This window comes from Ahaetulla prasina, chromosome 3, assembly GCF_028640845.1.
Source record: "Ahaetulla prasina isolate Xishuangbanna chromosome 3, ASM2864084v1, whole genome shotgun sequence".
Classification (NCBI taxonomy): Eukaryota; Metazoa; Chordata; class Lepidosauria; order Squamata; family Colubridae; genus Ahaetulla; species Ahaetulla prasina.
Window position 1 is genome coordinate 140,471,240 of NC_080541.1, and position 12,085 is coordinate 140,483,324.

The window sequence follows — 12,085 nt, forward strand, 5'->3', positions numbered from 1 at the left end:
TACTCACCCCATTGTTATTCTGACTGGGACAATGTTCCTGTTGTGTGAGGGTTTTGTAAAGTGACCTCTGCCTTACACCTTTTCTTCTGGGCAGCTATTGCTAGCAGAAACAAAGTGTGAATTTTTAAAAAATCAAAACTAAATTAATCAAAGATATTTTTCAGCACTGGTGCCATCTCCTTGCTAGGAACTTTATACCTTGAATAGGTTCCAAGAAATCAGAAAATCTACAGATGTCTAAGAAATTCCTTTGGTACCAAATCAGATAGATCTGATTTTCTCCCATTTTAATATTAACCTACATTCCCAGCTTGTAGAAGAAGGAAACATATTTTTTTTCACACAAGCCTGACAATCACTGCCTGTCTATATCCTACAACCTGTAACTTTGCCCAATGGCACAAAACTTTACAGTTTCAATCCATGAGACTCCACAAGTGAGAAATTTTACATTTCAGTATACTTAGCAAATTTGCACACAACAGGAGCAAGGCCTGTTATGTGCCGTCTATGTTCTGACCTATGCTTAGTTCATAAGATTATTTACCAAAACATCCTACCTGTAAATGAGTACCGTATATACTCGAGTATAAGCCGAGTTTTTCAGCACGTTTTTTGTGCTGAAAAACGTCCCCTCGGCTTATACTCGGTCTCTGACTTATACTCAGTTTTGTTTTTTAAGCCCTCGCTTATACTCGAGTATATACGGCTTATACTCGAGTTGTTTTTTTTTCTTTTTCACATTTTACGGACGGCGGGAAGCCCTGCGGTGCAGTGAGAGGGCGGGCGGGAGCCGCCAGCCTTCTCAGCTGAGGGAGGAGGGTTTCCCAACCGGTAGGTGCCTCATTTCCCACCCTCGGCTTATACTCGAGTCCCCAGTTTACCCCAGTTTTTGGGGTAAAATTGGGGACCTCGGCTTATACTCGGATCGGCTTATATTCGAGTATATACGGTACTTTAATTTCAAGCGTAATAACACAAGGGCTATCAATAGATTCAAACTCAATGTAATCCGCTCTATTCTTGAAGGATTGTAGGAAATATGACTTCTGCAATAGAGTAGTAAATGTCTGGAACACTTTACCTGATCCTGTTGTTAGTCTCGCTAATCCCCATACCTTTTACCTTAAACTCTCTACTGTGGACCTTTCATGTTTTTAAGAGATCCCTAAGGTGGCATGCATAAGCACACCAGTGTGCCTACCATCCCTGTCCTACTGTCCCCATTTATATATAATCATTCTATAATCACCCGCCCTGTTTCGGGTGACCCGCTCCCTCTTACACCAGGGGGAGCGGGATGACCCGTTGCAGGGACGTGCTGAGGAGTTTAACGGTTATCTATACGATAAAATCGTTCAGCTTCGGGATGGTTTGGACCAAGATTGCGGTGATCTGGTGAGGCGGCTGAGGTGGTCTTGGTGACATTTTATGGGATGAGTTTGACCCTGTTGCTCCGAGGACATGGACAGGTTGTTGGGAGGCTGAATGCCACCACATGTTTACTGGACCCGTGCCCCTCCTGGTTGGTGCTGGCCACGCAGGAGGTGACCGAGCTGGCTCAGGCGATTCTGGCGCTTCTTTGGTGGAGGTGTCTTTCCGGCCGCCTTGAAAGAGGCGGTGGTGAGCCCTCCTCAAGAAGCCTTCCTGGACCCGGCTGTTTTAGGTAATTATCGTCCGGTCTCAACCTTCGCCAGCGGCGAAGGTTGTTGAAATATGGTGGCATATCAGTTTCCCTTACACCTGGATGAAACTGTCTATCTAGACCCGTTCAGTCCGGTTTCCGGCCCGGTTACAACGGAGGCGGCTTTGGTCGCGTTGGTGGATGATCTCTGGAGGGCCAGGGATAGGGTTGTTCCTCTGCCCTGGTCCTATTAGACCTCTCAGCGGCTTTCGATACCATCGACCATGGTATCCTGCTGCGCGGTTGGAGGATTGGGAGTGGGAGGCACCGTTTACGGTGGTTCTCCTCCTATCTCTCCGACGATCGCAGTCGGTGTTGACAGGGGCAGAGGTCGGCCCGAGGCCCCTCACTTGTGGGGTGCCGCGGGGATCGATCCTCTCGCCCCTTCTGTTCAACATCTACATGAAGCCGCTGGGTGAGATCATCAGTGGGTTCGGTGTGAGGTACCAGCTGTCGCGGATGACACCCAGCTGTACTTTTCCACGGACCACCCCAGCGAAGCTATCGAAGTGCTGTCCCGGTGCCTGGAGGCCGTCGGGTCTGGATGGGGAGAAACAGGCTCAAGCTCAATCCCTCCAAGACAGAGTGGCTGTGGATGCGGCATCCCGGTACAGTCAGCTAAATCGCGGCTGACCATCGGTGGCGAGTCATTGGCCCCGATGGAGAGGGTGCGCAACAGCGTCCTCCTGGATGAGCGGCTGTCTCTAGAAGATCATTTGACGGCCGTCTCCAGGAAGCGTTCTACCAGGTTCGCCTGGTGCGCCAGTTCGCCCCTTTCTGGACCGGGAGGCCCTTTGCACTCAAACCTAAAATCGACAAAGAGTTAGATAAATTAGTCAGCCAGGGATACTAGTGCCAGTTGACCATGCCAAATGGGAGACGCCAATCACCCTATAAAACCAGACGGGTCCATAAGGATTTGCGCTGATTACAAGGCTACCTTGAACAAAGCATTGCAAAAGAGCGCCTACCCAGTTCCAGTAGTGCAACACTTATTGCACTCACTAGGGCACGGACAAGTTTTCGCCAAATTAGACTTGGCACAAGCGTACCAACAGCTACCCGTAGATGCTAGCACAGCTGAGGCCCAGACCATTGTAACGCACCGGGGTGCCTTTAAGTGCACCCGGTTACAGTTCGGGTGAGTGGCCCGGGCTATTCCAAAATTTGATGGAGCGGCTCTACAAGGGTTACCAGGAGTCGACCCTATTTCGATGATGTGTGGGTAACAGGGGAAGATTTAAGAGAACTGGGGAAGCGATTAAGGAAAGTTTTGGCCATTTTTAGGTCGGCAGGATTAAAAGTCAAAGCAAGCAAGTGTCAGATAGGGGTCGAATCTGTTGAATTTTGGGCTATAGAATAGACAAAAAGGGATTCACCCACTGAGAGCAAAGTCAAAGGCGATAAAGAGGCCCCAGCACCCAAAAACAAGACAGAACTCCAGGCTTTCCTGGGTCTGGTAACTTTACGCCGTGTTTTTAAAAGACAAGGCAACCGTTGCTGAACCGCTGCATAAATTGCTTGGAAAAACACTGTTTGGTCGTGGGGAAGTCAGAGAATAGGGCATTTGAGGCAGTAAAAGTTTGCTATCAAGCGATAGCCTGTTAATACAATACAACAACAGACTGCCGTTAGTATTGGTTTGTGATGCGTCCCCTATGGAGTAGGAGCGGTACTTAGCCACAGACTCCCAAACGGCACTGAAGCCCCTATAGCGTTCTATTCACGAGCGATGTCCCGGCTGAAAGGAATTACAGCCAGCTAGATAGGAGGCTCTGCAATAGTGTCAGGGTGAAAAATTTCACGAATACGTTTTTGGGCGTGATTTGAAATTGTTACTGATCACAGACCGCTATTGGGGTTACTGGCTGGCGACGCCCAACGCCAGTAGCACTCTCACCTAGACTGACCAGATGGACTATTTTTGACCGCATACTCCTACAAGCTGCAGCATCGGCCTGGAAAGGAGCTGGGGCATGCGGACGATTGAGCAGATGCCCATTGCCAGGGAAATCGAGGACCCCACGGGCACACCCGTTCTACTAATTGACTCTTTGGACTCGGGGCCAGTCACATCGCAGGAAGTGGCTCGGGCCTCCTACCGGGACGTTGTTTTAAGGACTGTAATCAGTTGGGTTCAAAGGGGATGGCCCGCTGCGCGGCGACGTTTCAAGGAATTTGTAAAGAAAAAGGGAATTGTCTGTGCAAGGGGTGCCTGCTCTGGGGGATAGGGTGGTAGTTCCAGAGAAGCTGAGAAAAAGTTCTGGAACTCCTGCATGAGGGTCACCCAGGAATTGTGAGGATGAAGGGTTTGGCTAGGAGCTATGTCTGGTGGCCCCTAATGGACAGGAAATCAGTGACAGGGTTGGCGATGCCAAGTATGTCAGGAATCCAGACCACTACCACCCACGGCCCCAGTTTTGGAGTGGGAGAAACCCCAAGGCCCTTGGTCCCGCATACACATTGATTTTGCCGGCCCTTCCACGGCCAAACATTTCTAATTGTGGTGGATGCATTCTCCAAATGGCTGGAGATCATCCTAATGAAATCCACAACCGCTGGAGCTGTCATCTCAGCACTACTTTTCCACACGGACCACCCCAGCGGCTATCAAGTGCTGTCCCGGTGCCTGGAGGCCGTCGGGTCTGGATGGGGAGAAACAGGCTCAAGCTCAATCCCTCCAAGACAGAGTGGCTGTGGATGCGGCATCCCGGTACAGTCAGCTAAATCCGCGGCTGACCATCGGTGGCGAGTCATTGGCCCCGATGGAGAGGGTGCGCAAGTCCTCCTGGATGAACGGCTGTCTCTAGAAGATCATTTGACGGCCGTCTCCAGGAGAGCGTTCTACCAGGTTCGCCTGGTGCGCCAGTTGCGCCCCTTTCTGGACCGGGAGGCCCTTTGCACGGTCACTCACGCCTTGTGACGCCTCGCCTGGATTACTGCAACGCCTCTACATGGGGCTTCCTTGAAGGGCATCCGGAGGCTGCAGTTAGTTCAGAATGCGGCTGCGCGGGTGATAGAGGGAGCCTCGTGGCTCCGCATAACACCATCCTGCGCAGGCTGCACTGGCTACCTGTGGCCTTCGGGTGCGCTTCAAGGTTTTGGTGACCACCTTTAAAGCGCTCCATGGCATAGGGCGGGTTATCTGGGACCGCCTACTGCGACCAGATACCTCTCACCGACCCGTGCGCTCTCACAGAGAGGACTCCTCAGGGTGCCGTCAGCTAGGCAGTGTCGGTTGGCGGCGCCCAGGAAGGGCCTTCTCTGTGGGGCTCCCACCTCTGGAATGAACTCCCCCCAGGACTCCGTCAACTTCCTGACCTTCGAACCTTCCGTCGCGAGCTCAAGACACATTTATTCATCTGTGCAGGACTGGCTTAGATTTTTAAATTTAGAGGGGTTTTAAATTGATTTTAATATTTATATTTGATATTTATATTTCTATTTTTAATAATTCGGGCGCTAGAATAAGTTTTTTAAGGATTATTTTAATTTATTGATTTTGATGTTTTATATGCCTGTAAACCGCCCTGAGTCCTTTGGGAGATAGGGCGGTATATAAATTCGAATAATAAATAAATAAATAAATAAATAAATAAATAAATGTGTTTATGACTATGTTTTGCCTATTTATATCCTTCTATTTGTGCCAATTCTTTTCATGTGTCCATGTCTATGTCTATACAGTGACTTGTTTCCTTGTACTTTTTGACAAACAAACAAACAAACAAACAAACAAACAAACAAATAAATAAATAAATGGGCTCAGATAGGCGCTTCAAGAGACTCTTTATTCATCTTCTTCCGAGGGAGGAATGTACTATACAGCCAGTAGTAGCTTTACAGTTTTGCTACTGCAATAACCCCACTTGACATTTGGAAGTATTTATGACTTCCAAATAAGTAATTAAGTATTTAAGACTTAGGTGACATGGTGGCTCAGTGGCTCAGATGCTGAGCTTGTTGATCGAAAGGTCAGCAGTTCGGCGGTTGGAATCCCTAGCGCCGGGTAACAGAGTGAGTTCCCGTTACTTGTCCCAGCTTCTGCCAACCTAGCAGTTTGAAAGCACGTAAAAAGTGCAAATAGAAAAATAGGGACCACCTTTGGTGGGAAAGTAACAGCGTTCCGTGCGCCTTTGGTGTTTAGTCATGCCGGCCACATGACCATGGAGACGTCTTTGGACAGCACTGGCTCTTCGGCTTTGAAACGGAGATAAGCACCGCCCCCTAGAGTTGGGAACAACTAGCACATATATGCGAGGGAAACCTTTACTTTTACCTTAAGACTACTTTCTTTCTGTGCTGAGTCCTAGATGGCCTCTTTTCTGAGAAAGCATCAAGGCCTATTTATGCTTCTGTTATGCCTGCCACCATGCAACAACCAAATAGATTTTTTTAAAAAAATGTTTTCTTACATTCCTCAAAGGTCTAGACTCTATATGTTGTCATCAGTTTTCCTCTAAGGTAGCTTTTGAGACCTCCCCTCTGCTCCAGAGATTGCTTCTTTGTTTGTCTATAATGTTCTCCAGAGCCATGGCTAATCACCTCATCTCTGACAGAGACATACACTTCATGATCTATTTTGAAGCACTTTTTTCCCCCAGCTGTTAGGTATTAAATTCCATTTTCCACAGGCAGATTGCTAGCAATCTAACAGAGAGACAGAGATGCTACCTTCATTTTCAAGTAAAGAACCAATGCAATCACTAGCCTCAACCATTTTTTTAAAAAAAGAAATCTAATTTTAATAATTATTTAATTTCCTGGTTTTCCTTTGTTTCTACCTGACAGAATTGGACTCTATCAATGCACATGCTTGATATTTGATATTTGTGGTCTTTGGCCACAAATTAATCTAAATGCATGTTGATGAAGTGGTGCCTTTTTTTCCAGACAGGAGCGTTGCAGATGTATTTACAATATAGACCTACTTATCAGAGATCTCTGTCCTTGAATGCCTGCTTAGAGCTACTTATAATTATTGAATTTTGAAGCACATTTTTTTCCAAATGTTAGGAATTAAATTCCATTTTCCATGGGCAGATTGCTTGCAAACTAACAGGGAGACAGAGCGAACAAATGCTACCTTCATTTTAAAGTAAACTATCAATGCAATTACTTGCCTCAACCATTTTAACACATTGAAGGGTGTCCTTTTGTCCAATTTATAATGTGAAAAATAAGAGATGACTACATAAGAGAAACATACAAATAAGTTCAATGCAATTAAATGTAAGAATTAAAATATAAGCAAAATAAAACGTAAGAATAAGTGGAGGGGTGGATGGATGCACATAAAAGGGAGTGGCCAATATGAAAGAACTGTGTTGAAACAGTCTTACAGAGCTAAAGAATGAGAATGAATTGCAAAAGTTGTATATGAAAGAAGAGTGAATGTGTTGAGGGGGAGGAAATGATTGGAAGGATCTGAGGAGATAAAGTGAAAGAACGAAAATCTAGCTTTCTCCAGAAAGATAGGTGTTTGCACAATTTGTCCAAAGTAAACAAGGGTAGAGTAGGTTGGGAAGTACATTTACCTTATGGGGTCAGGTTGTACATCATTGAAATATGTGAAGTCAAGCTTATAACTCTCTCCAAACAAATATGAGAGCAGCAATTTGTAGTTCCAACTGCCGTTTATTGTTTTGATAATATCTCAACATTTAAGTAAAGTACCATCTCTACAAATACACGCACACGCACACTCACACATAAATAATAATGTATTATTATTAATATTAATTATTTATTAGATTTATTAGATGTATAGCGATCTTTTCCATGTAGTCAAGTGAATACACACTATCAACAGAAAGTTTTTCAATGAAAAACATCAGCTCCATTAAAATACAAGATTTTTGGAGTATTTACTCTATTTACCCAATATTGCTCATAAAAGAAAACTAAAATAGAATAGAATAGAATAGAATAGAATTTTTTATTGGCCAAGTGTGATTGGACACACAAGGAATTTGTCTTGGTGCATATGCTCTCAGTGTACATAAAAGAAAAGATACGTTCATCAAGGTACAACATTTACAACATTTACAAAAGAGGACAATAAATCAATTGTAGTATTTATCAATAGATTTGTTTCAAAAGAGCATCAAATCTGCAATACCCAGGATTCTATTTTCTTTTTTCTGTTTTTACAGGTTGTACCTATTTTCTTTTTACACTTGTTATCAGCAATAATCCTATCAATTGAGGATAGCAAATGTAGATCACGCAATAAAACCTTGGCTGAGCAAACAACTGTCTCAACATAAACTATATGTAAACAGATTTACATATTAGCTGGATCTTGTGTCTTGTGTTTTGCCCAGTTTTCTGCTTCTTTTATATAGTAAAAAAAATTATTCCTAATAATCCCTCACACATTTCTTGCGATGCTAAAGGCAGCTGTAATTCAGTATTTCATTCTAAGTCCAGTCTACAATGAAGAATTCCTGTTCCTTCCACAGATGACAGACTCAAGGAAACAGATCAAGGTTCCTCCCCACCCCACCCCCAAATTTTCTCTTTAATATGCATTATCAAACATCCACAATTAATAGGGGAAGAACTGAAAAATTTACCATAACGCTGCAGAGGTATTCGGTTATCTGGCAATAAACTTTATTTTGGCAGCCAGATTTTATTTTTTCCAAGCAAGCATGAGTTTGCCGCACAAAGCTAAGTTGGGGAGATTTATTTATTTATCGGACATTAATTTCCTTGTTTGATGTTTACCTGGGCAGCTGACATTACATTAAAATCAAATTGTCTATGTTAAAACTCTGCTGGATGGTCTTGAATTGTGGTCTGTATATTTACATTAGGGAAAGGGATGTTCTCCTTAGGCAAGGTACTTGTTTATCAGCTCTGTTGTGGTGCTGCAAGTGGGCAAACACTTAATTTTCTGTTACTGAACAAAGCATTGCCTGACACACTTGGACTGTTCTCTGTGCTAAATTGTGATGATGTTTCTACTAATATGCTGCCAATTGGTTGGTTTGTTTCTTTGATTTTAGGGACCACAAGGGCCCCAGGGACCTGTTGGATTTCCAGGACCTAAGGGACCTCCTGTAAGTATTTTATTTATTTGTTTTATTTATTTATTTATTCGAATTTTTATACCGCCCTATCTCCCGAAGGACTCGGGGCGGTGTACAGCCAAATAAAAACATAAGAATAATACAAATAAAAGCAACAATTAAAAAACTTATTAATTAGGCCGAAATTAAAATATCACTAAAATAGTATAAAACCCCATTAAAACTAAATTTAAAACTAAAAACCCTAGGCTAGCCTTAAAATGTCTTAAACTAAACATAGGATGGAAAACGTTGAAATAGATAGTGTTTATTGAGCATTTTTATCAACGTATTACATATATTGTAAGAATATTCTAATTTACTGTGAAGAGAACAGAAACAGAATTAGAGAATTAGACCTTCTAATTCTTTTCACCGAGTTGCCAGTTTTCATCTGATTGGATAATATAACTTATCCAATCAGATTAAAGCAGGGTTCCCTTCTGATTGGATAATATAAGTTATCATTTTGTGTGTGTGTAGGTGTGTGTGTGTGTATCTGTATCTATATCTATATCTAGCTATATTTATATCTATATATCTATATATCTATATATCTATATATCTATATCTGTCTGTCTTATCTATCTATCTATCTATCTATCTATCTATCTATCTATCTATCTATCTATCTATCTATCTATCTATCTATCTATTATCTCTATCGGGATGGTATTCACTTACCACCAGTTCGTAAATGTGAGCGTGTGCATGCAGGACTTTCTGTGTATGCTCAGAGCATCAAAAACAGGACATGATGACATGCGGGTGGGTGGGCGGAGCCTCCCACTACTGCCACTACCGGTTCGCCCGAACCAGATAGAACCAGCTGAATACCATCACTGATATATATATGTATGTTTTTAAGTCTCAAGTCTCTAGTTTGAATACAACTGCTCACACAGACAGAGATCTGTTTCAGAAGGAAAACTACCTTAATACCTACTCAAGCACTTTAGATATATTCAAGCTCTCCTAATGATATTTCTTCAGAGGCATCATTTGTGAAAACCCCATGTGGAGACTATCCTACCCTGCTGTTCCTCCACAACCCTTTATTAATCTAAGTAGCATTCTGTATGATGCACCAGATTTTCTAAATATTGATTCTGTGAACTCATCCAAGCCCTTTAATCCAGCTTCATTTTGTCTGCCGTAAGTATTGAAGATTAGTAAGTAGAATCATTCCCTCTGAAAGCAGAGCTGCTTGATATTTATGATGGCTTCTGATGTATCCAGTCCTGTCCCAGATTCAGCTCAGAAAAGCTGGATGAGTAGCTAAATGTGAGCTAGTTTTTTTCTAATATCAGCAAAAGGAGCAAAAACACAGTGGAGTAACAAGCCCGAGGCCAACACATGCTCTCAAACTGAGACCTGAATTTAAACATCACAAAATCAGCTGAGAACAGTTCTCTGTTTAGCAAAGCAGTCCTAAAGCAGAGCTGGTTCTGTAGAACAATGCGCTTGCAAAATGTGCTTGCTCTAAACTGATAACAAAATAGAAAATGCCACAAAAGCTATGCAGATAAACATTAAAAGGAGGCAGCCTGCAATTATTTTACTATCTGCTCAGAAAACATGTGTTTTTGAATAAATTTAAAACAAAACAAAACAATGGATGAATGACTTAATGAATGTTATGTTAAAATGTTATGTTGTTATCTTGAGGTAGTTTTAGTTCTGTGGCTGAAGTCCTTTGCTGTTGTTTTTTTTAATGTCACAAACCTCCGGTAATGCCACTGCGCATCTTTAAAAATGCTGTGTTTTTGTGCTTTTATGAAAGACAAATTTGAAAAGCTTGATTATTGGGAAGTATCTATTAGGTCTTTGCAAATCCTTCAGAATGGGTGCTTTGGAACTTGCAACACATACACACAAAGCACTGCTTTTTTGAATTACTATAGCAGCTATGCCTTTTTCAGATTCTTGCTGTTCCTTAAAAGGCTGTTTCTAAATATGTGCATGCCCAGATAACTTCCCATTATTTCCAGTTGATACACCAATGTGTGCTGCGTACCTTTCTCCGCAGAGGAATCCAAACACCACTAGAGGTCACTCTCCATCTCTATTACATTAATCCCAATCCAAAATGATGAAAGGGATGGGAAACTATGTGATCTGTTATTGGCATGCTATCATCAAAAATGAGTGCGCTACTCATTCTAGCTGCATTATTGACTTTAAAATGCTGTTTTCACAAGTGGAACCAAAGCATTAACTGAACTAATGCACAAGCTTGCAGAATGCTTAGGCTTCCATTTAGCTTGGTGGAATTGATCAGTGCCTTCCGAATCAGTGGGAAGCTTTGCTGATTTTTTTTTTTGTAATGCACCTCTTAGGAAAGAAGAAACCATTTTTAATGTTCTAGTTGTAGATCTGATTCACACTAGAAGAAGCGAACAGCCAGGCTGAAATTGTATTGAAATATTCCAGCATCTCCAAAGAACAAATCAATTCATAGTATAGTGTGCCAAAAATTGCCAAGATATTTTGCATTCGGCATTTAAAATCAAACAGGTGCTCCCTCCAATCACCAGACATGAAAGTGCAACATTACATGACCTAACATTTTGCAGTCTGTTCGTGACACCCCACCTCAGTTATCTGACATGGCTACGACATTTCGTTAAATGATAGTTAGGCTCCCCTTCCCTTTTTCTGCTTTCATTTAATTGAGAGAATAATTAATAGAATTTCCCAGTTTCACTTTAGGGAATCTGTGGAGCTATCATTTCATTACAGAACGAATGTTACAATTTCAAGCACACAGTTGCTTCCCCAGAGGGAGAATAACAATTTGGGAGAAAGTTTTGGCAAGATGGCTGGCATGAAAAGTGTTTAACACAAATTTCTTGCCAACTCTTCGAGTCGTATCTCCAAAAGCAACTTTTCCTTACAAAATATAAACATAGACATCTTTATTTTCATATTATGTGAAAAATGCATTTACTTATGTGCAAGGAAGGAAAAACAGAATACATCAAGCTTAGGGATAAGTGAAAACAAATGATGTTGGTGTTCTTTTTTGATTGTCTTTGGAGAGATTGTTATGAAATTTGGAGTCATAAATTCATAATGAAGAAATAAAATGAAGGGGAAAATTCACAATGGTATGAAAGTAAGAGAACACTATTAAGTTCTGTCCCTTTATCCTAGTGAAAAAATAAAAGGGTAGCAGAGTTTAATCTCCTTTGTATATGAATGAAATAAGAAAGATTTATAGTATCTCTATAACTTTAGTATTACGTGTACAAATAAATGCACAATTTATTGGAATACAATATCGCTGTCTACAGCTGGCAGCCAAAATATTGGCATTATATTT

The 12,085-nt window shown here is 42.1% G+C and overlaps 1 protein-coding gene across 1 annotated transcript in view; it reads left to right on the plus strand.

Moving 5' to 3' along the window:
* COL11A1 (collagen type XI alpha 1 chain) overlaps window positions 1–12,085 on the plus strand; it is a 295,583-nt gene that overhangs the window by 189,774 nt on the left and 93,724 nt on the right. Inside the window, exon 36 of the mRNA XM_058177409.1 lies at window positions 8,698–8,751. Coding sequence (XP_058033392.1) covers window positions 8,698–8,751 — 54 coding nt within the window. The remainder of the gene's footprint in view (window positions 1–8,697; window positions 8,752–12,085) is intronic.